Source organism: Vombatus ursinus, unplaced genomic scaffold (assembly GCF_900497805.2).
Source record: "Vombatus ursinus unplaced genomic scaffold, bare-nosed wombat genome assembly UNPS02000546.1, whole genome shotgun sequence".
Lineage (NCBI taxonomy): Eukaryota > Metazoa > Chordata > Mammalia > Diprotodontia > Vombatidae > Vombatus > Vombatus ursinus.
Genome location: NW_020940324.1, coordinates 937,338 through 959,192, shown reverse-complemented (window position 1 = coordinate 959,192; position 21,855 = coordinate 937,338). Strand labels below are relative to the sequence as shown.

The window sequence follows — 21,855 nt, the reverse complement described above, 5'->3', positions numbered from 1 at the left end:
TCTCTGAGAGGAGGGTGCAGAGAAAAGACTGGCCTGCATTGGTCGAGGTTCCTCATTGGCAGCTCCTTACGCTGATGAAATCACTGGCCTATAGAAGTGGTGCAGAGGCCCTCTCAGCCTGCACTTGTCCTCCTCCTCTGGAGAGGGCTTGGGGATGGGCGGGCCTGGGAGAGGTTTAGAGAAGAGAGCTCTTGGATTGGGGCCGCCATACTCTGGGACCCGCAGCTCCAGCTCCTGGGGTGGAAAGGGAAGGGAAGGGAAGGCAAGGAAAGGGAAGGGGAAACTTCTTTCAAAACTGGGTAGCTCAGTGTAAATGAGGCCAAATCATTTGGTCGCTCCCAGATTGAATTATAAACAGGTTCTGAATGCCAAATCTAGGGAGAGGTAACTGGAGGGAGAGAAATGTGGTCATTGTCCAGAGTACTGGGGAAGGAGGTAGTGTGTAATGGCCATCGTTAGAATCTCTGGTCAATCAAGCCCACCTCCTCCCGTCCTGATCTGCTGCCACCTTGTTGTGAGGACCTGGGCAAATCTCTTTTTCTCTGGGAGTATTGGTTTATTACCCATCAGTAAAATGGGGGGTTAGACTTGACCCCGGCCGGTGCTCTGAAATGAAAGGTCCTAGAGTTCTGGATGTTGGGAGACCTTCCCCCCTACGTCCCTGAATCCTCTGGTACCTGAACCTATAATGAGTTAACAGGGCCTATAAGGAAGATGGGGAGTGAGGAAGATGGAGGAGCAGAAGGCTCCACCTCCCTAAATGCCAAGTTTCCTTCCCATGGGTTATCGGGGCTTCAGACCAGCTCATTACTAGCATCCATTCCAGCTCTAGGTTCCATATCATATGGCTTCCTTTTCCCTAATGAGCATAACAGATTGTCCCATCAAAGCTCATACACTAGTGCTCCTGAGTGGTGGGGGAGGGGACATGGAGAAGAGAAGGGGGTGGTCTAGGCAAGAGCAGGACCAGAGATCTTGGGTCCTGCTGTCATTCTATTCCAATCCTTGCCCTTGTTCTGACCCCACCCCCATCCAGCTTGGGGGTCTCCAAAGCACCTTAACTTGACCTCCCTACCCCCCAGGAATTGTGCACCCACATTTTACAGCTGGTGAACCCAGGCTCCAGTCAAGAAGTGGGCAGCATCGTGTCTACATTCCTACGGAGAATGAGAATGAGGTTACCAGTTTGGAAGTCATCCATCATTTTGTTATTATTATTTGTTTGTTTAAAAAAAAAAGTCAGAAAAAGTTTCATCTTTGGTATGAACACATTCACGCCAGGTGAATGAAGGCAGGGAAGGGGGGCTGGGGCTCCCAGAGACCCAGATTGGCCTGTCCCCCTGGGCCCAGGGAGAAGCAGCAGCCAGTCCTTCACTCAGAAGGTGAGCAGTGATGGCAGCAACTCCAGGGTCAGTGCTGGGCAGAGACATATGCATCCAAGAGCGAGAGAAGGTCAGCCCAAAGCCGGGGCCTTTAAGGGTGAGGACAGGCAGCAGATGGAGAAGGAGCCACCTGGGAACTGGGGACTGCGAAAGGAGAGGAACCATAGCACTCCAGAACAAGAAGGGGCCCTAGAACGCTGAACGTCTAGACTGAAAGGGATCCTAGAACACATGCTGTCAGAACTGGGAGGAACCTTAGGGAGCCTCTGAGTCCAGCCCCTTCATCTTACAAATGACAAAAGTGAGGGCCAGGGAGGGCAGGATCAGATAGCTTCTGCCCACCTAAGATTAACGTTCTGATAGTCTGTGTTTGGAGGACCTTCCCAACTCAGACATTCCATGTTCTAAAGGCCCTTCTGGCTCTGACATTCCATGTTCTAAGGACTCTCCCAGCTCTGACATTCTGTGTTTTAAGGACTCTCTCAGCTGTGACATTCTGTGTTCTCAGGGCCCTCCCATCTCTAATATCTTATGTTCTACGTTCTATGATGCAGTACATGTGAGGAATGGGTGAGGGAAAGGACACTTGTAGCCTGTCCTCTCTATCCCTCTTTAGACAGCCCAGTCGCAGGGACCCGGAAAGCAGACAGCACCCTTTCCCTGGGACACACCCCTAGGCCATGTCAGGGTTCTCGCTTCACCACATCACGCAGGTGCAGTTCACTCTCAGCGGCCAGGATGGGCTGCCCATTCTGCAGATGGTAATCAATAAGGTGGCTGATGCTCTCAAACAGCACATCCTTGGTCCGTACCTGCAACACAGAGGAAACTGATCAAGGAGAGGAAAGGAAACCCTGGTTGGGGGGGTGGAACAGGCAGGGGGGAGAACCTGGAAGACAGAGAGGTCCAGCAGAGAGATCTGCCTTCTGGGCTATGCTACAAAAGGAAACGCCCTTTCTGTCTTGGATTAGAAAATTTGGACACATTCCTCTTGCTCCCAAGACCAACACCCCCATGCACATACACACACTGCACGCCTTTCCAACCACAGTTCAGAAGCTACCAGCTGGACACCCAACCAGTCAGAGCAGACAGTAGGTAGCATTAGACTAGGGGATATGACCCCATAGTCAGGGCACAAGATGCATCTGTCCAGGCCCAGTGAGATCTGAAAGTGCCCTTGTCTTGCACTTCTGGAAGAAGTGTGGTCAGGGGGCAGCTAGGTGGCTCAGTGGATAAAGCACCGGCCCTGGAGTCAGGAGGACCTGAGTTCAAATCCAGCCTCAGACCGGACCCTTGACACTTACTAGCTGTGTTACCCTGGGCAAGTCACTTAACCCCAACTGCCTAAAAATTAAAAATAAAAATAAATAAAATATATTTTAAAAAAAAGAAGTATGGTCAGGCAGACCAAACCAGGAGGCCTCACTTGTGGTCTCTCTTCTACTACTGACTCACTGTGTGATCACAAGTGAGTCTTCTCCCTCTCTGGGTCACATTTCCTCCATTTGGACAGGATGTTCTGTAAGATGCCTCCCAGCTCTGACATTCTGTGTTCTAAGGTCCCTCCCACAGAATTTCAGAGATGGAAGGAATCTTAAAGGTCATCTAATCTTCTTCCATCTCCCCTTACCTCCCTTTCCACCCCACTCCTTCCTGTGAAATTGTCATGTATCGAATATACTTGTATGTGTGTATGTTGTCTGATGGAATATATGCTCCTTGGGATGGATGCTTTTTCTTTGTCTATGCACCTATATCTTTATCTTTGTGCCTTTCTGTCTCTATCTCTTTCTAACCATCTCTCTCTCTCTCTGTCTCTCTCTTCCTCCCTCCCTCTCTCTCTTCCTCTCTTTTTCTTCCTGTCTCCCTCCTCTCTCTCTCTCTCTCTCCCCCCTCCCTCTCCCTCCCTCCCCCCTCCCCCCGTCCCCTCTCTTCTTGAAGGCAAGGACTATTTCATTTTTGTCTTTGTATCTCCAGTGTCTAGGGCAGTACCTGATACACAGTAGGTGCTTAATAAATGCTTGTTGGTGCCTGGTTGATCTCTATGGTCTCTTTTAGCTAGTTCCCAAATCCCTCCCAGCTCTAAGACTTCATGTTCTGTGTTCCCACACCCCCACCTCTGATGTCTGTGGGTGCTAGTCTCTTCTGGCCTCCTTACCACGCCCTCAGGGTCCACCAGGAGCAGATGTTTGGGCTGTCCACCGTGCATACCCGTGAGGACGTACTGTCCAGGGTTAGTGACGCTGTCCCGCACCAGGAAGTCCCCATCAGCCCTGAGTAGCTTCTCCGCTGCCCGCCGGCTCATCTTGCCATGGTACCAGGGTTCTCGGCGGAGCTGCTCCTCCGTTGGGGCGATGGGAGCTCGGCGAGTGGGTGGGCTAGGCCACTGGTCCTCAATGGGGACGGGACCGCTGCTGGCCACTGAGCACTCGTGCAATTTCAGAGCATCTTCAAAGGGCCCTGCAATCCCAAGAGACCTGGGGCTCAAGTCCGGACTCTACCACTTACTCGACAACTTACTGTGTGCCCTGCTGAGGGGGCCTCGGTTACCTCAACTACCAAGTGGGAGTGGATAATCTTGGGGTCACCTCCCTCATGAGACTTTTTTGAGGCATGGATGAGAGAAATGATGAGAAAAAGACTTTGTAAATTTACTTCTCCCTCAGAGCAAGGTATCCAGTCATGTCAGATTAAAGGACCGTAAGCTTTTAGAGTGGGAAAGGATCCTGGGGCTCCTTCAGGCCCCCTCTCTCATTTTATTGAAGAGGAAAATTAGGCCCAGAGACCTGCCCAAAGTCACACAGCTAACAGTAAGTGGCAGAATCAGGATTTAAACCCAGGCCTTCAGCCTTCAGCCTTCAGCTCAATGTTCCTCCCATTAGACCAGGCTGGTGTTCCCTCCCAGCCCAGACTATCCCCGAGTGCTGGCTGTCATCCCCCTCACACCAGGGGCTCCCCAAGAGCAAAGGCTCTGTCTTCCTCTAAGGGCTCCCTGACGACACAGCTGGGACTCTCCTTCCTACTGGGAGTTCTTTGAGGGGAGGGACTATTCGTCCCCATTAGACTGGAGCCCCCCCATCTTCAGGCTAGAGGCCATACTGCGCCTTCAGCTTAGGGGCTCTCTGAGGACCAGGTCTTGCCTCCCTTTCTCCTCCCATCATACTCATATCAAAAAGGTCCTTCTTGGGACTCTCCTCCAGGGCCGCGGGCTCCGTCTCCCAGCTCTCCAGGTTCTGTGTGTTCACATACATGTGCTCCTCATAGTCCCGGGAGCCCAGGGGCCGGCTGTCTGCCTGCAGGTAGCCATCATCACAGGGCTGACCTGAGAAAGGGGGGGTGCAGAGGGGCTTAGCAGAACCAACCCAGGGAGAGGCGGAAGGGCTGAGAGGGAGGATGAGAAAGATAGAGGTTGATGGGTGAAGGTGAGAGGAATAATCAGGAGAGGTGGGCAGGGCCAGCCCCCAGTTCCCCTAGATAATTGGACCAGCTTTGGGTTATAATTATTCTTCTGAATTTGGGGGAAGGGCAGGAGGAGAAAAAGGAAAGGAGAGAGGGAAGTGAGGGGATCATAGATTTAAAGCTGGAAGGGACCCTGGTGGCTGTCTTTGTCAACCCCCTCATTTTATGGAGAGGTTAATAACTTGCTGAAGGTCACAAGGATAGAGGCAGCGTTTGAACCCAGACCCTCAGACTTTGAAGCCAGTGCTGAAGACAGAAAACTTCTTAGTTTGCTATTCAAGGCCTCACACACCCTCCCTTTCCAGTTTCATGCATTCTATAAATTGTATAATCTTCCGTTCCCTAATTTCTTTCTACTATCTCCTAAATCCACACATCTGCATTAGCTGTACCCCATGCTTGGAAAGTATTTCCTCCCCACTCCCACCTGAAGGATGAAATTCTTCTTTTCCATCAAGTCCCAGCTCAGGTGTTACCTGTTCCATAAATCTCCAAAAAGTCTATCTCCTTCTCCCCTTCCCCCATCCCCTAAACCCTCACTGCATCCCTCCCCTACCTGAAAATGGTCTCCCCTTCCTCAGGTTTGCCTGGAGAGCATTGTCTGGCTGTCTCTTGGTCTTTGTCACATAATACATTGCATTAAGTTTATCTTTGCATAGCATCTCCCTCCTGCCTTCCCCCCAATAGATTGTAAATTCCATGAGGGCTATAAACATGTTATTTGTCATTACAACATTATCCTTAACACAGCCCCCTCAGGCATAGTAGGAACTTATTAAATGTTTGTTGATTTGATTAGAAAATAGAGAGAAGAAAGGAAAGAGGGAGAGAGGAAAGGAAGGAGGGAGGAAGGAAGGAAGGAAAGAAGGAAGGGAGGAGGGGAGGAAGTGAGGGAAGAAGTGAGGGAGGAAGGAAGGAAGGAAGGGTGGGAGAGAGGACGGAAGGGAGAGAGGAAGAGGAAGGAAGGGTGAGCAGGAGGGAGGAAGGTGAATGAAAAGCAGTGGGGAAGGGTAGGGGATAGTGAACCCAAAGTGTGTCTCAGAAGGGTTGGGGGGCAGGCTGCCAGCAGAGGTGGGGTGTCAGAAGGGCAACCATGGCTGATCCCGACTAATATTGGCACTCCGCCCATCAGGATCCTCCCTCCCCAAACACAGCATGTTTCCTCTCAGGGAGACTCATACCAGGGAGGCCCAGGTCCCAGTGCAGGCCAGCCTGACTCCGTTGCTCTCTCCGGGCAGGTGATCCAAGCTAGGAAGCAAAATTGCCAATCTGCATTCCCTTCCTCACCTTCACCTAATTCCCTCCAGCCCTCTCTCAACTCTGGCCCCTATAGCCCTACCCTGCTCGCTATCCCTTCCAGCCTTCCCAGCCTGGCCCTTCCAGCTACAGCCACAGACAGATTTCTTTGCTGCTTTTAATGCCTTCATCTCTTCTTCAGACTGGAAATTCCCCAAGGACAGGAACCATATCTCTCCCTCAAATCAGTGGCTTCCCAGGGTAGGAAGCACATCCTTTCCCCTTCTATATCTCCCCCTGGGCTCTGATCATCTACGGGAGGGGGGTTGACCATGTCTCCCTTGCCCCTCCCCCCATTTTCTCTGTTATCCCACTGGGATGCTGAGACAGAACCTAGGAAGTCCAATTACCCACCACAGGTCCCTGGAAATGGAGAGGTTCTTTGGAGCCCCTGGCCCTGTAGAAGTATACCGCCTATGGCAGCCCCTTTCCCAGGGGCTCAAGATTCCCTGGAAAGACAGGCAAAGCCTGACCTGGCTGAAGGCCCCAGAGCTGGGTGGCTGGGTGTGGACATAGCTGGGCGCCCAGAGCCGGGAGTCCACCAGGCCACCTAGGGGCGGCTCCTTCCCAGGGATGCTGTTATAATAGTCGTGCTCTGTAGCATCCTCCTCCTCACCCCAGGCTGATTCCTCGTTCCCCATCATCCTGGGCCACAGAAACAAAGGGGGAGTGGGATGATGGGGTGGGGGTGGCAGGGCAAGTTCCCTTTAAAATCCTCTATTAACTCAAGGGGGCTGGGACATCGTGGGGCATCAGAGTTCTGGATGCTAGGACCCCTCTCCCCCAATAACAGGGAGAGAGCACCATCCTCTGCTGTGTCACCAGGGAGCCATGAAACTGGGGGGGGCAGTTGGCAGAGCCTGACATCACCACAGTGTCAGCAGAGGAACCTACTTTTTCTGGGTGGCCCTTGAGAACAGAACCAAGATCCATAGGAGGAATGCCACAGAAAGGCAGATTTCAACTCAAAGTAAGGGACAAATTTCTAACATCTAGAAACAGAATGGGCAGCCTCCAGGGCAAGTGAGCTCCCCATCCTTTATGGTCATCCAAAAGAACACCCCTCATTTGGAGTGCTGGCGCGGGGGTCCCTATTCAGCGACAAACTGGACCAGGTGCCCTTTAAAGTCCTTCCAACTCTGAGACTGTGATTCTAGCAGCCTTGCATGTAGGGTCGGGGAATGATCCAGAAACTCACAGCATTAGAGATTCAGAGCTGAAAGGGACCCCAGAGGCTGTCTGACTCAACCCTCATTTTACAGAGGAAACCGAGTCTGAGAAAAGAAAAGAGGCTTGCACAGATAATAAGCATCAGAGATAGGATCTGAACCCAAGGCCTCTGATGCTGAAGCCACCAAACCATGCTTTCTTCATTGTCTCCCCCTACAATGCTAGCACACAGTAGGCACCTAACAATCCCTGGATAGAAAAGGAATCAATGTGATGGGTTTCCTTGAGGAAGAGGACCTTATGATCCCTGAGTCCAACCATATCATCGTATAGAGAGGGAAACTGATGCCCAGCAAGGAGTAAGGGCTTAGAGTCACAGAATCTTGGATCTGGAATGGACTTCCCGGGGAATATCATTCAATTCATGTCTGAAGAGGAATTCTCTTTAGGGCATTCTTGACAACCATCACTGCAGCCCTGGAAGACCTCCAGGAATGGAGAACTCACTACCTCACCGAGGCAGGGGCAGATCCAGGACTCAGACCTGGGTCTTTTGTTTTCCCATCTGGGGCACCTTCCCCCACACCACACCTGCCTCATCCTCTGGGCAAGGTGAGGCCAGACCAGGGTTGGGGATGAGGACCCCTTTACCTTTCAGGGGGAATGGCCACTTTGGGGGGGCTGTAGAGATACTGTTTGAAACGCAGCTCAAAGGCTTGGCCTACAGTGCTGATGACGTTCTGGGCTAATCCTTCACAGCACTCCAGGATGTGACAGGCTGTGGAAGAAAGGAGAGAGGAGGAGGCCAGAGAGTGTGTCACATGAAGTAGGGTCCCAGGAGCCTCAAGTCCCCACTTTCCCCCCTTAATACCTCCCTCCGGCTCTCCCAGGAAAGCTGTCTGCATTCTCAAAAGGCCAGGGGCATCTCCAGCCATCCCCCAGCCCCAGATGCCCTACTCTCCCCTTCTCCCCAGCCAAGAGTTGTCTCACCTCTCTGGTTAATGGGATCTTTTGCCACGTAAGCCACGTAATCCGTCATGTCCTACAGATAGAGGGGAGTACACAGAGTGAGAGAGGCTAGCCCTTCTCCTGGCCCCCACCCCACCCCAGACCCTAGAGCCTGGGATTCTGAGGCTGGTCCACAGGGCCCAGGGTATGGAGAGGGGTGCAAGATGAACGTAATTGGCAGAGAGCAAAGACAACGTCCAGGGCCAATGGTAGGGGGAGCTGGCGAGGTGGTTGCCTGGCAACAAGGGGTCCAGCTGGATGCAGAAGCAAAAGGAGGCAGTGATTGTGAAACAGGAAGAGAGGACTAGGTGGGGAAGAACCTGGGTAGGGGGAGAGAGCAGGGGAGGGAAGGAAAGGAGAAGATCAGGGCTGAGCTGGCCCCAGAGGAAGGCTCCCAGCTCCCCCCTCACTGGTAGGGCTTACCGTGTCGCCACCGGAGGCGAAGGAGATGGACTGCATGTGATGGTTAGCGATGATCTGTCCCGGGCAGAGAGGCAGAGATGGGTTACAATGAAGCAGGGAGCTAAGCCCACGGGGCAAAGCCTGGGGAGGACCTTGGACAGGTTAGGGACCCTCCTCCCTGGACAGGGGAGACCAGGAAGCTGGGAAGGAGCCAGGAGTCTGAGATATCAGACCCAAAGGACCCCTCCAAGCACCATCTGGAATACCGCATCCCTCGTCAGACGCTTGGGCTTGGCATCATGCCACAGGCTGATTACTCCTCCGCCTCTGTCTGATCTCCCTCCCTGCTCCAGTGCAGGGACCCCGGGACGCGCGTGTACTCACATGCAAAAACACGCGGTGGAGCCGTGGAGGGTCACATCAGGTGGTGCTTGGAAGCACTGGATGCAAGAGCCCCCTCCAGGTTAACATATGTCCCCGTTGCATAAAATCTGCATTCGCTTATATTCACACTTCCAGACTTCCAGTTGAAGCCCAGGTTGTTTGTCCTGGGATTCCTGTTCTTTTTCCCCATTGGCCTTTGTCTCTGCCTGCTCTCACCTCCCTCACCCCCCCCCAACCCAACGCTCCTGGGCAATTTCTGCCCTCCTGGAACAAAATCTGCTCCTGCCCTTGCTGAGGACCCTGAGGTCCTGAGGATATTGATAATAATAATCATAATTTATATAGCACTTTAAGGTTTATCAAGTACTTTACAAACATTATCTCATTTGATCCTCACAACAGTCCTGGGAGGTAGAGGCTATTTTTACACCCATTTTACAGATGAGAGAAGTTTAAGTTATTTTCCCAGGGTTACATAGCTAGTGTCTAGTTGGAATTCAGATTGACTCCAAATCCAGCACTCTATACCCTACCCCACATAGCTGCCTGATGGGAAGAAAAGTTCCTCATTTGATCCAATTCAACAAACATTTATTTAGCACACACTATGTACCAAGTGCCAGGTGGTAGGTTAACTAGCCCTAACCACCCCTGGCCACAATTTTCAGCTTGTCCCAGGCCCCAAACATTCCGGAGAACCCAGGAAGGAAACCTACAATCTGACACGTCCCAAGTGATGCAAATCCTCATGTACATAGAAACATTCAGAGACCAGTCAGGGGATGTCAGAATAGGGAGAGACCTTAGAGATCATGGAACCCAGCGCCTTCCTTTAGTAGACAGGGAAACAGCCCCCAAGAAGGGAAGAAGAAAGACCAGAGGCACACAGTGTTTCTGGAAGAGTTAACTTACACGCTCAGATGTTCTGACAAAGTGAGACACTTAGAGACACACTCAGAAGCACACACTCAGAGACACACTCAGACACTCAGACACACACAGAGATGGGAATATGCCCTATCCATACGCTTACACTCATCTTGTCACTTATTTATGAGAGGCATGGGGCATGGAACATTGGGAGTTGGTCTTAAATCCAGGCAGACCTGGGATCATGTCCAGTCCCTTACACAAACACTAGGTCTGTGACTTTTTGCCCCTCATCATCCCTCTTTTAAGACAAGTTACAAAGGAACTTTCATGAAGGAATTTTCCTTCATTGATAGGAACAATTTCCTTAATTGGGGGTTCCCTATACTAATAAAATCATAGGTCTAGTCCCCACTTCTATTCACATGTGTAATAAATGTTTGGCACATGCATGCTTTCACACGTACATACATACATGGACATACAGACACAACACCCTATCCTCTCACTTTTCACCCCCAGGGATCACTGACCATCCCAGGAGAGGAAGATATTTCCTGGGCCCACAGGTAAGTCAAGAGGAAGCCAGTAGACCTGACCTGGCTTGGTATCCCATCTCTGTTCCCCAAACCAAGGGCAAGATATAAGGATGGAGTGGGTCAGTATAGGAGGGACAGAGGGTGGCAATCAGGTGGCACCAGGGTTGCTGCTTACCTGGCGAGTGGTGGGCACCATAAGGTTAAGACCGTCAATGGAGATGTTGATTGTAATGCTCATACCAGCAAAACGGAGGTTGCTCTTCCCAAGGATGGAGAACAGAGCTTTGTTGGGGGCCTGAAGGAGAAGGGAAATGATGCCCTTTCGGCTGGGTTCAGACTCTGGCTGGGCCAGGGCATGAGACCAGAACATGCAGAAAATGAACAGGGTGTAGAGTCAGATCTAACCCACAGGAAAGACTAAGTTTATGAGGGTAAATGGGGGGGAGGGGAAGATTACATTCTAGAAAACAATTTAGAATTAGGCAAAAAAAGTCTTTAAACTGGCCCCACCCTTTGATCCAGAGATCCCACTCCAGGCATATATCCCCATATATGCCAAAAGATCCAGAGCAGCACTTTTTGTGGGTAACAAAGAGCTGGAAATGCAGTGATTGCCTGTCATTTGGGAAGTAGCTAAATAAACTGTGGTTCATGAATGTCATGTCACATTACTGTGGCCTAAGAAATGCTGAATACAGAGGATTTAGAGAAGCATGAGAAGACTTCTATAAATGGAGGCAGAGTGAAGTAAGGAGAACTAAGAACATGACATACCTTTTGACCCGGAGAACCCACAACTGGGCATATATTCCAAAGAAGTCAGAGATAGAAAGACCTCATATATGCCAAACTATTCCTGGAAGCACTTTTAAAAAATTTATTTATTTATTTTGGTGAGGCAATTGGGGTTAAATGACTTGCCCCAAGTCACACAGCTAGTGAGTATGTTATGTGTCTCAGGCCGAATTTGAACTCAAGTCCTCCTGACTTCAGGGCCAGTGCTCTTCTGACTGCACCACCTAGCTGCTCCTAGAAGCACTTTTTAAAAAAATTGTATTAAAAAATTTTAATGCTGCTTTTAAAAAAATACCATTTCCAAATAACTCCTCACATCTAATAATAGCCTCCCTCATATAAAAAAAGCATAGTTATGCAAAACTAACCAATGTGCCAACTGTATCTGACAATGTTTGCTTCATTCAGTAGTTGTATCCCAACCCCTTTCTGCTGAGAGGTGGGAGGCACGTAGCAGGTCTTTGGGGTGGCAAGAAACTGGAATCAAAGTTGATTGGGGAATGACAAAAGGCAATGTGATATGTGGATATAACAGAATATTATTGCACTGTAGGAAAAGAAAAATCAGAGGAATTTGTACAAACATGGGAAAATTTGTATGAACTGATGCAAAGTAAAGCAAGCAGAACCAAGAGAACTATAGATACAGTGACTATAGTAATGCAAATAGAAAAGGCACAAAAATAAAGCCACGTGGAGTACTGTCATGACTAATCTGACCCTACAGAAGGGATGAGGAGGAACCACCCTCCCTTGTTAGTGAAGTGAGAGATCATGACTGAAGAAGGTGGCATACAGTCAGACCCAGTCACTGGGCTAATGGGTTTTGAATAATTACTTTTCTTTGTTATCACAGGCTCATTCTCTGTGTGTGTGTGTGTGTGTGTGTGTGTGTGAGAGAGAGAGAGAGAGAGAGAGAGAGAGAGAGAGAGAGAGAGAGAGAGATCTAGAAATAACTGTGATTTAAAACAGAAGGCATGGATACCCAGTAAAACTTTTTTTTAAGTAAAGAAGGATTGATGCTCCGAGTTCCAACTTAAAGAATGGGACAAGATTTAGCATTTAGGATTGGGAAACATCTGGGTTTGTGGGAGGTTCTAGGTTGGACAGCAAATCTCAGTTTTAAGGTAAAGATTTAGCTTCAGACATGGGGACATCTAGGCTTGTACCTACTGGGACAGTTCTGGGTGTGAAAGAGACTAAGGTTTGAAGCTGTTAGATGGGTTCTAGGCTTGGGTCAGAGGGGAGCAATTCACAGTTCCATAGTGCTTTAAGTTCTGCAAAGGACTTTCTTCACAACAGTCTTCTGAGGTAGGTAGTGCCTGTATTATTATCCTAATCCAGGATATCTAATCTGGATATATAATCCAGAATTTGTTCTGTGAAGTGTGGATTCTGTCAAAGGACTGCACTTGAGGACCTAGAGGGCAACATGTAGCCTCGAGGCCACAGGTTCCCCACCCCTGTCCTAATCTATATAGATTAAGAAACTGAGGGTCAGAGAGGAGAAGTGATTAGTAGCTAATAATTGTAGTGTCAGTTCTAGGTGTGAGGTTTTAGGAAGTTCTAGGAGTGAGACTGGGGCTTTTAGGTATGAGGTTGGGGAAGTGTCCAGTTTTGAGGTTGGGGCTCTAGATGTGAGATTGGAAAAGGGTCCAGGTTTAAATCTGAGTTCTCTGTGAGAGAGTGGAGAAAGGTCCAGGTTTGAGGATGGGGATTCTAGGTGTGAGGCTGGAGGAAGATCCAGGTTTGAGGATGGAGATTCTAAGTGTGAGGCTGGAGAAAGATCCAGGTTTGAGGATGGGGATTCTAGGTGTGAGGCTGGAGAAAGATCCAAGTTTGATGTTACAGTTCTCAGTGTGAGGTTTGGGGTAAGGTCCAGGTATGAGACTGGAATTCTAAGTAAGAGGTTGGGGAAAGATTTGAGGCTCAGGGTTCTAGGTGTAAGGTTTGGGAAAAGGTCCAGGTGTGAAGCTGGGGAAAGATCAAGCTTTGAAACTCAGGGTTCTAGGTCTGAGCCTGGAAAATCACCCTGGTTTGAGTATGGGGGTTCTAGGTATTGGGCTGGACAACAATCCAAGTTGGAGGCTCAGAGTTCTAGGGACGAATTGGAAATTCACCATGTCGGGAAAGCTATCACAGCTTCTCATCCAAACCCATCATTGCTAGTCATTGCATTATCCTCCAACTGTGGATGAAGGGAACCTATATCTTCAAGGAACTGCTTCTTTCTCCCTCAGCCCCCGACCTAGGTAGTAGCTGACTCCTCAGCTCCTATTCTCCCACAACAGAGTCTGCTTTTCCCTGAAGCTTCACCCACCTTTTTCTTCCAGGCACCTCGGACACCAGGCACTGCTTCATAAAGTCTATTGATCGCCTCCCTGTGGGTAGACAGCATCCTCATGTGAGAGAGATCGAGGGTAGCTCAGGGAGGAGGTCAGGGCTTGAGAACCCTGGGAAGGGGAAAAGTCACCCCAGCAAGGCTGAGTGATGATAACGATGCTCACTTCCACCTCACATTTCTTTATTGTTTTAAGTTTTTACATTCTCCCACAACAACCCCAGCATGTTACAGAAGGGAGATTCATTAGGAAGAGTACCAGCTCTGTGCAGTCAGAGGTTCTAAGTTCAAATCTCACCTCTGTCACTTACCATTATCTGTGTGACCTTGGGCAAGTCCTTTCAATTTCTTTAACTGAAAAATGAAGGGGTTGGACTAGAAGACTCTCTGACGTTCAGCTGGGTTAGGAAATTTACATATTTGAAGGGCTCACTTATAGAAAGAGGATTAGATTTGTTCTTTTTGGCCCCAGAGGGCACAACCAGAAGCAATAGGGGAGGTAAGAACGTGGCAGGGAGGCAGATTTAGGGGTAATGTAAAGGGAGACTTCCTAACAATTCAAACTCAATTCAAATTCCAACGTGGAATGGGCTGCCTTGTGAGGTGGTGGGTTTGCCCTTAGCTAAAGTCATTGAGGAAAGACCCTGGTGGGGTATGCTGAGGTAGGGTTTGTTTTATCTGGTATAAATTGGACTCAATGGACACTGGTCCGTTTCAGCTGTGGCGTTCTAAGAAACCCGGTGAGAAGGATGGAGCTCGATGAAGGGAAAGGAGGCTCAGTGGGAGGGAGGGGGGAGCTCAGTGAGGGTGATGGGTGTGTCATTAAGGGGATGTGGGCCCAGGGAGATGACAAATCTTCACCAAAATGGTAACCAAGAGCAGAAAGAAGGGAGAGGAGCCTCGAGTCTCACTGAGACTCCATGTAAAGGACGAGCTTCAGAATCAGGCTTCCTCCATTCCCAGGGGGCACAACCCCAGACCCTCCCTCTCTCGGCTGACCTCACTAGCTCTAACGGTGCTCCCACCAACTCTCCTGGCTTGCTCCCTCTCCCCCACTATGACATCTCCCTGTTTGACAGCAAAGAAGATGATAAATAATACAAGGCGCCCCTCCCCCTTCAGCTCCACCCTCTCCAAGTCTGTGTCACAGCTATTGATCCGAGCCCATGTCTTCCCTTCCTGCTGCAATAGGGAGTTTCCACCCAATCACCTTCCACTCTTCTCACCTTTTATCTGCAGTATTCTGACCTCTCTTTACCTCTGCCCTTCTCTGCTTCTTCCCCCTCCTCATCACCTCTGCCCTCCTCCCCTCTCTGCCTGGAGCAGATCTATGGACAAGGAGCTCTCTCTGCCTGGGTGTGCTGGAGGCAGGAGGATGAGAGAGAGAGAAGGAGAGATGGAGGAGGAGGAGGAGGGGGAGGAGGAGGAAAGAGAGAGAAAAGAAGAGGAAAGAGACGAAGAGGAGGAGAAAGAGAGGAGAGAGAAAAGAATAAGAGAGGAGAGAGACAGAAAGAGAGGAGAGAGAGAGAGAGAGAGATTGAGCTATAAATGGCCTCGGAGGCCATTAGGTCCAACCTCCTCAGGGACCTGAGATATTCAAGAAGGATGTGACTTTCCCAGGGTAATAATCATCAGATATGGTTTAAGTTATGTCCCATTTTGGGCAACCAGACAGTTCCATCCCTGTGTGACTTGAAGCAAGTCCCTTTCCCTGTTTGGGCCATGTGTAAAAAGAGGAGATTGGCCTAGGTGGTCTCTAAGATTCTTTTGCTGCCCGCACAATCCATGTTCTATGTTCTAAAGGTTCTTTCAGCTCTGACATTCTCTGGTCTGGGGCCCCCTGCAAACTCTAAAACAATTCAGTGCTTGCTTCTACAAGTAGAATTCAGGACGCTCACATTCTAGTCTGCCCCTGAAGAGCTGTCTGATCCTTTCCCCTTCTCTCTGAGACTCAATTTCCCCACGTTTAAGTCTGAACAATAATCCTAGCTCTGTCTCCACAGGACTGCTGTGAGGATCAGATGAGATAATGGATGGGAAAAATGCCTAGCAAGCTGTAAAGTGCTCTCTAGACTATAAAAGGTCTTGTAAATGGTAACAAACTTAGTACACTGTCAAGTACCCAGTAATTTGAAGCATTGTACAAATATAAGGGATTATTGTCCTGACTATGAGTCCTTGAGGGTATAAAACTCCTCCAGGCACAAATTTTCCTTCCTGACTCTCGGCTTCAGTGTCTGACTTCATGCAATGAGTCTGTCTGTCTGCTCAGCCAGCCCCACCCCCATCCCACTCCAAGAGAAAGAAGAGCCCCAGCACTCACCGGGTGACCTGGGTTCGGGTGTTGAAATCCAGGGACCTCATGGAGCGGAGTACCTCTATGCAGCCCATGTACTGAGGGAGACAGAGTGAGAGAAAGAGTCAACCCCCAGACCCTGAGCCTTTGGCCAGGCTGGCAAAACTAAGGATGGATGCTTGGAGACATGAAGTCCTCATTCAATCCCCTATCTTGTCACAACGTCCTCAGCCTTGGGGCCTTTGCTCGTGCCATCTTGCACACTTTGAAGGGGCACTCCCCTCCTCATTTCTGGATGCCAAAATCCTTCTCATTTAAGTCCCAGCTCACACCCCTTCCCCCTCTCATCTGAGTATGATCCCTCCAACCTCACCATCTCCTCCTGGATTCTCACTCCTCTCTGGGGTTTGGTGGCCCTAATCTTTCCTTGTTCACCTCCAACTTCTCAGTCTCCTTTGGTGAATCTTCATCCAAAGCCACTAACTGGGGGCATCCCCCAAGGCACTGTGCTGGGCCCTCTTCTCCCTCTCTACTGTCTTGCTTGGTGAGCTCAGCAGCTTCCATAGGCATAATGATGCAGATGATTCCAGGATCTATATGTCCAGCTGTAGTCTCTTTCCTGAGCTGCAGTCCCACATTACCTATAGCTTTTTGGATATCTTGAACTGCAAGTCCTATAGGTACCTCAAATTTACCATGTCCAAAACAAAACTCATCTTTACTCCCCCTGCAAAACAAAACAAAACAAAACAAAAACAAACAAACAAAAAACAACAATAACAAAAAAACCTTCCCTCTTCCAAACTTCCCCGTTACTATGGAAGGCACCACCAACCTCTCGGTCACCCAGATTCTTAATCTTGGTTGTCATCCTCAACTCCAAACTCTCTCACCCCTTGTATCCAATCTTTTGTCTTCCATAGCATCCTTCACACATACTCCCGTCTCTCCTCTGACACTGCCCCACCTCATCATCTCACATCTAGACTCTTGCATTAGCCTGCTAGTGGGTCTCCCTGCCTCAGCTCTCTCCCCAGATATAGACTCACTGCAGTCCATTCTTCACGGGGCCATCAAACTGGTCTTCCAAAAATGCAGGTCTGATTATGTCACCTTCCTATGTTACTCAATGGCTCCCTATTATTTCCAGGATCAAATATAAAAGCTTCCTTGCCTTTTTTTTTTTTTTGAGGCAATCTAGGTTAAGTGACTTAGCTAGTAAGTATCTAAGGGCAAATCTGAACTCAGATCCTCCTGACTTCAGGGCTTGGTGCTCTATCCACTGTACCACCTAGCTTCCCCCTCTTCTTGACTTTTGAAGTTTATCATAATCTGTCCTTTTCCTACCTCCCAGTCTTCTTATACTTCACTCCCTTCTGAGTACTTATGATCTGACTACCTTGGCCTTCTGTCTCTTCTTAAACACAACATTCCATCTCCCACCTCTCTGTCTTTGCCCTGGCTGTGCCCTATGCCTGGAACGGTCTCTCTCCTCACCTCATCTTCTTACCTTCCCTGGCTTCTTTTGAGATTTAGCTGTCCCTTCTTCCGCAGTGTCTTTCCATATCCTGTTAGCTGCTAGTGCCTTCCCCTCCCATCTTATCTTCTTTCAACTCTGTCTATATTTTCTGTTTCTGTTTATTTATACATTTTCTCTTTCGGCCTCCTTGAGGGCAGGGGGAGTACTTTCGCCTTTCTTTGTAACTCCAACGCTTAGCACCAACTGACTGACCATGCAGTTCTTTTTCTAATCTGTATCACTGTTATTTGTAAGCATTTCTTACCCCACAACTGGACTGTGAGCTCCTTCGTGGCTGACACTGCAGATGGTGTAATGCTTCATCTCTGTATCCCCAGACCTTACTTAGCACAAAGCCTCATACCTAGTACACACTTAATAAATGTTTTATTGACATCATCCAACAAAATCCCCTGCAGTGGGGAAGCCAGAGCACTAGAGTATGGGGAAGCCAGAGCACTAGAGTACGAGGAAGACGTGGCTTCTAATCCTGACTCTATCTTTGACAGGTTATGTGACTCTGAGCAAGTCCCTTTCCCTTACAGGGCTTCAGTTTCCCCACTCTCTCCCATCTCCCTTCCTTTGCACTGGCTGCACCCCATGCCTGAAATGCTGTCTGACCACACCCTCACCTTTTGGAATCCCTAGTTTCCTTCAGCTCAACTAAGCTCAAGTAACACCTTCCACAGGAGGCTATTCCCTATCCCCCACCCCCACCCCAGGAGCTACTGCCTCCTCCTCCAAAACTGCCTTGCATTTGATTTGCAATTGCCTTTGCCAGTACATGGCATCTCCTCCATTAGAATGTAAGCTTCTTAATGTCAAGGACTGTTTAAATTTGTCTTTGTATTCCAGCCCTCGGCATAGGTGTTGGTACATGGTAGCATTTAGCGAATATTTGTTGATTGACTGATGGTTTGATTTACCAAATGATTTCTAAGTCCCTTTCTAGCTCTGAAATTCCATCTTCTAAATTGCCTGTCAACTCTGACATTCTGTGTTCTAAGGTTCCTTCTACATGCTGATATACCATGTTCTAAGGACACTCCCCCCCCATCCCACCACCCCTGACCCAGCACCTAGGTAGTGCAGATATAGTGCCAGGCCTGGAGTCAGAAAGAATCTTCTTGAGTTCAAATGTAGCCTCAGATGCTTACTGTGTGACCCTGGGCAAGTCACTTAACCCTGTTTGCCTCAATTTCCTTATCTGTAAAATGAACTAGAGAAGGAAATGGCAAACCATTCCAGTATCTTTGCCAAGAAAACCCCAGATAGGGTCATGAAGAATTGGCATGATTAAAATGGCTGAGCAACAAAAGGGACCCCCCAGCTCTGATACTCTATATTATAAGGGCCTTCCCAGTGCCAACATTCCTTGCCTCTAGGACTCTGAACCCTTCCCCACAAACGTGGGGGATTGTGGACTCTCTCAAGATTCTTTGGAGAAATCCCCGGGGGCCAGAAAGGGTTAAGACACTCTGCCTTTCGCTTTCAATCCAGTTAGACTCTGGCCCAGGATCCCACACAACCTATAATTCATCTGGGAAGGGAGCAGTGCCCAGGGGCTCTGACTCTAAATTAATTAAGGATGAAATGAGGAGCCTGGAAGATGTGATTAAAAACCTGATCACCCCTTGGACTAGCTGGCCTACCATCCTGACAGACTGGGATTGGATAAGGGGAAAGATCCTCCCAGGGTCCCCTTCCTTACCTCCCTTTCCATCTCCACTACCTACATACCTTCTCCCAGCTCCAACAGCAAAGAAAAGAGTTTCCTAATCTCCTAAGATCAGAAAACCTTAGTTCAAGGGAAAGCCCTGGGCTGGGAATCAGGAGACCTGGATTTTGAGTACTAGCTCCATCTCTGACACCCAGCAAGCCACTTCTATTCTCCGGGACCCAACTTCCCCATCTGATAAAATAAGAAAGACTTAACCAGGTGTTTTGGGAAAGAGGAAATCAGACCACAAAGTACTGAAGAGATGTGGGTTACGACCTGACCTGTTTGCAAAGGTTGGGTAACCAAGCCATACAGAGAGCTTAAGAATCTAGATTCCCACCAGTCACCATCATTACGACCAAGCAAAGAACCAAGTTCCCATTTCCAGGTGCTGCCTTTCAGTGATGAGCTGGGACCCCAGAAACCAGGCCTTTCAGAAGTCACCAGGGAGAGAGTTATCCAGCACTCAGCCTTTTGCAGGACTCTGAACTAGCTTCTTGAGGGAGGAGACTAATTCATGTTTTGTTTTCATCTACCCCGTGCCTAGCATATAGCGGATACATAAATATTTGTTGAATTGAAGTTAAAGGGAGGTGGTTAAAGATGGCATTCTGGGAGAATCCCAAATCACGTATGAAGCTTGCCAAAGAAAAGGAGAGGTTGAACTCGGGGAGAGGGATGATGGAAGCTTCTAACATTCCATGATACATAGATTCTAAGATTCTTCTTTATTTTCTGTGCTGTCCCCATCTCTCACCTTCACAGTCATTCTGACCTGATGGGGGTATTTCTGCAGGGGGAGGGGGATCTGAAATGCCCCTTCGACATTGGTTTGCGGCCACACCCTTCCGACTTTCCCTCTTTCCAGATCTAACTGGGATTTGAAGGAGAGAATACCTGCAGGGAAGGGAAGCCAAAAGAGCATCTAACCCACACACTTTCGCGTGTCCTGTCTTCCCACGTGACACCGTGGGAACTTGGGGGTGAGTGAGATTTCACTGTGAGGGTCAGACCGTGGGAGAGGAGATGAGGAGAGATGAGGGGAAGGGAGAAGGGCAAGAGAGAGAGCCTTCTGGGGACCCAGGGATAGGTTAGGGCTCAACTGAGCTGACAGGCTTGTAGTAAATAACTCGGCCCCCAACCTATGGGCCTCAGTTTCTTAATTTTTTATTTATTTATTTTTTTAAACGGGAGCTGGACTAAATGCCCTCTAAGGTCTCATTCAGTTCTGACACTTCGCAGACTCTTCATGACTCTAGGGGTCCACGCTTAGGGTGGGGGGAGCCAGTTGCAAGGCTGGGGTGTCCTGGGAGAGGGGAGGAGGAGGGCGGGGGCGGCTGCACTCACCCGCACGATGTAGGAGACCCCAGGCCCTAGAACCCTGTCGTCCGGGTGCAGCCAGCCCTGCGGGGGCTTGTGGATAAAACTGCCTTTGCGACTCCACTCATCGCCGGCCGGCGGTGGTCGCGCCCCGGGCCCGGCCCCCCGAGACCCGGCCCCAGCCCCGGCCTGGCGGGCCCCGGCCGCGCCTCGGCAGCGGCTCACCAGCTGCAACGAGCAGGGGCTGGCGCACACGGGTTCACAGGCGCCCAGCACCGCCGCCAGGCCGGGCCCAGCCCCGGATCCCGGCGCTGCCACCTCCTCCAGGCCGCCGCCCTTGGTGGCCGGAGCCGGAGCCAGCTCCTTCCCCGCGCTGGACGGGCTGCGGCTGAGAAAGGCGGCGGGGCCCGCGAACTTCCACGGGGACATCCTGGGCAGGAGCTTACAGAAAGTGGTGGGAGCATCAGGCTCGTCCGGCCCGGCCTCGGACCCGGGCCTCGGGGTGGCCGGGGAGGCAGGCGGGGGAGAAGACGGGGCGCCGGGGCCGGGGCCCGGGCCTGCCCGGCTGCTCATGGCCGGGCCGCCTGCGCCCTAGTGCGCCTCCAGGGCTCCGCTCCCCTCGGCTCCCTCCTCTCCCCCCACTCACCTCCCCAGCCTGCCGGCCGCTCCTACCCAGCTCGCCCCCCTCCCGGAAGGCCCCCAGAGCAGGATGATGTCATGCTGAGCAGCGCGGCAGCCTCAGCGCGCAGCCGCGGGAGGGGGAAGGGGACGGAGTTGGGGGGTACCGCAGCCCCCCTTTCTCTGCCCCCATTCTCCCGGACCGCTCTGGAACAGGGTGCCCCACCCCCTGCACCGCTGGGACTGAACAATTCCCAGCTCCTACAGCCAAGAGACCCAGATCCTCTTCCGACTAGCCCTGGCCCCGAGCTCCGTTGGTGATGGAAACGGAGACTTCGCTTGGTTACAGCCAGTCCTCGACCCCCAGCTAGTCAGGAGCGAGGAGCGCTTCCAAAAGGCTCTCCTACTCTGCACTCCAGAACTCACAACCTTCCCACCCTTCTCTCCCTCCATTCAGGGAACATTTTCCCCCTATCAACACCCTAGTCTTGGCCCCTCTCAGCATGGAGAACATCTATGTAGAACACCCAAGAGCTGGAAAGGTTGATGGAGGCGGCAGAGAAGCAAGCACAGCCTTCTCCCCACCCACGAGCATGGATTTAAGGAACCTTTCAACTCCCACAGAGCGTCAGAGACCAGGGCAGTCTTCCCCTTTATTGACACCTCCCTCTGGGGGCTTAGAAAAGTCCTTTCTCATCTCAGGACCTCACTTTCCCCATTTGTAAAATGAGGG

The 21,855-nt window shown here is 50.3% G+C and overlaps 1 protein-coding gene across 1 annotated transcript; it reads right to left on the bottom strand.

The window, feature by feature from the left end:
* Nucleotides 1-1,829: 1,829 nt before the first annotated feature.
* Nucleotides 1,830-21,077, bottom strand: SHC2 (SHC adaptor protein 2). Its single transcript, XM_027860685.1, has 12 exons — nt 20,532-21,077; nt 15,973-16,043; nt 13,629-13,689; nt 10,689-10,808; nt 8,742-8,795; nt 8,301-8,352; nt 7,962-8,088; nt 6,614-6,785; nt 6,026-6,092; nt 4,549-4,707; nt 3,544-3,845; nt 1,830-2,194 (listed from the first exon to the last, which is right to left on the bottom strand). The coding sequence occupies exons 1-12, from the start codon at nt 21,075-21,077 to the stop codon at nt 2,066-2,068; spliced, it is 1,860 nt and encodes a 619-aa protein (XP_027716486.1). The 3' UTR covers nt 1,830-2,065.
* Between the last annotated feature and the right edge of the window lie 778 nt (nt 21,078-21,855).

Bases quoted from the DNA above. Each gene is read 5' to 3' on its own strand.
- SHC2 (XM_027860685.1), bottom strand. From the start codon at position 21,077: ATGAGCAGCCGGGCAGGCCCGGGCCCCGGCCCCGGCGCCCCGTCTTCT. The intron at 6,093-6,613 runs GTCAGGCTTTGC...TTTGCTTCCTAG, and splicing joins GCTCTGGGGCCTTCAGCCAG to CTTGGATCACCTGCCCGGAG. The intron at 2,195-3,543 runs GTAAGGAGGCCA...TCTGTGTTGCAG, and splicing joins TGGTGGACCCTGAGGGCGTG to GTACGGACCAAGGATGTGCT.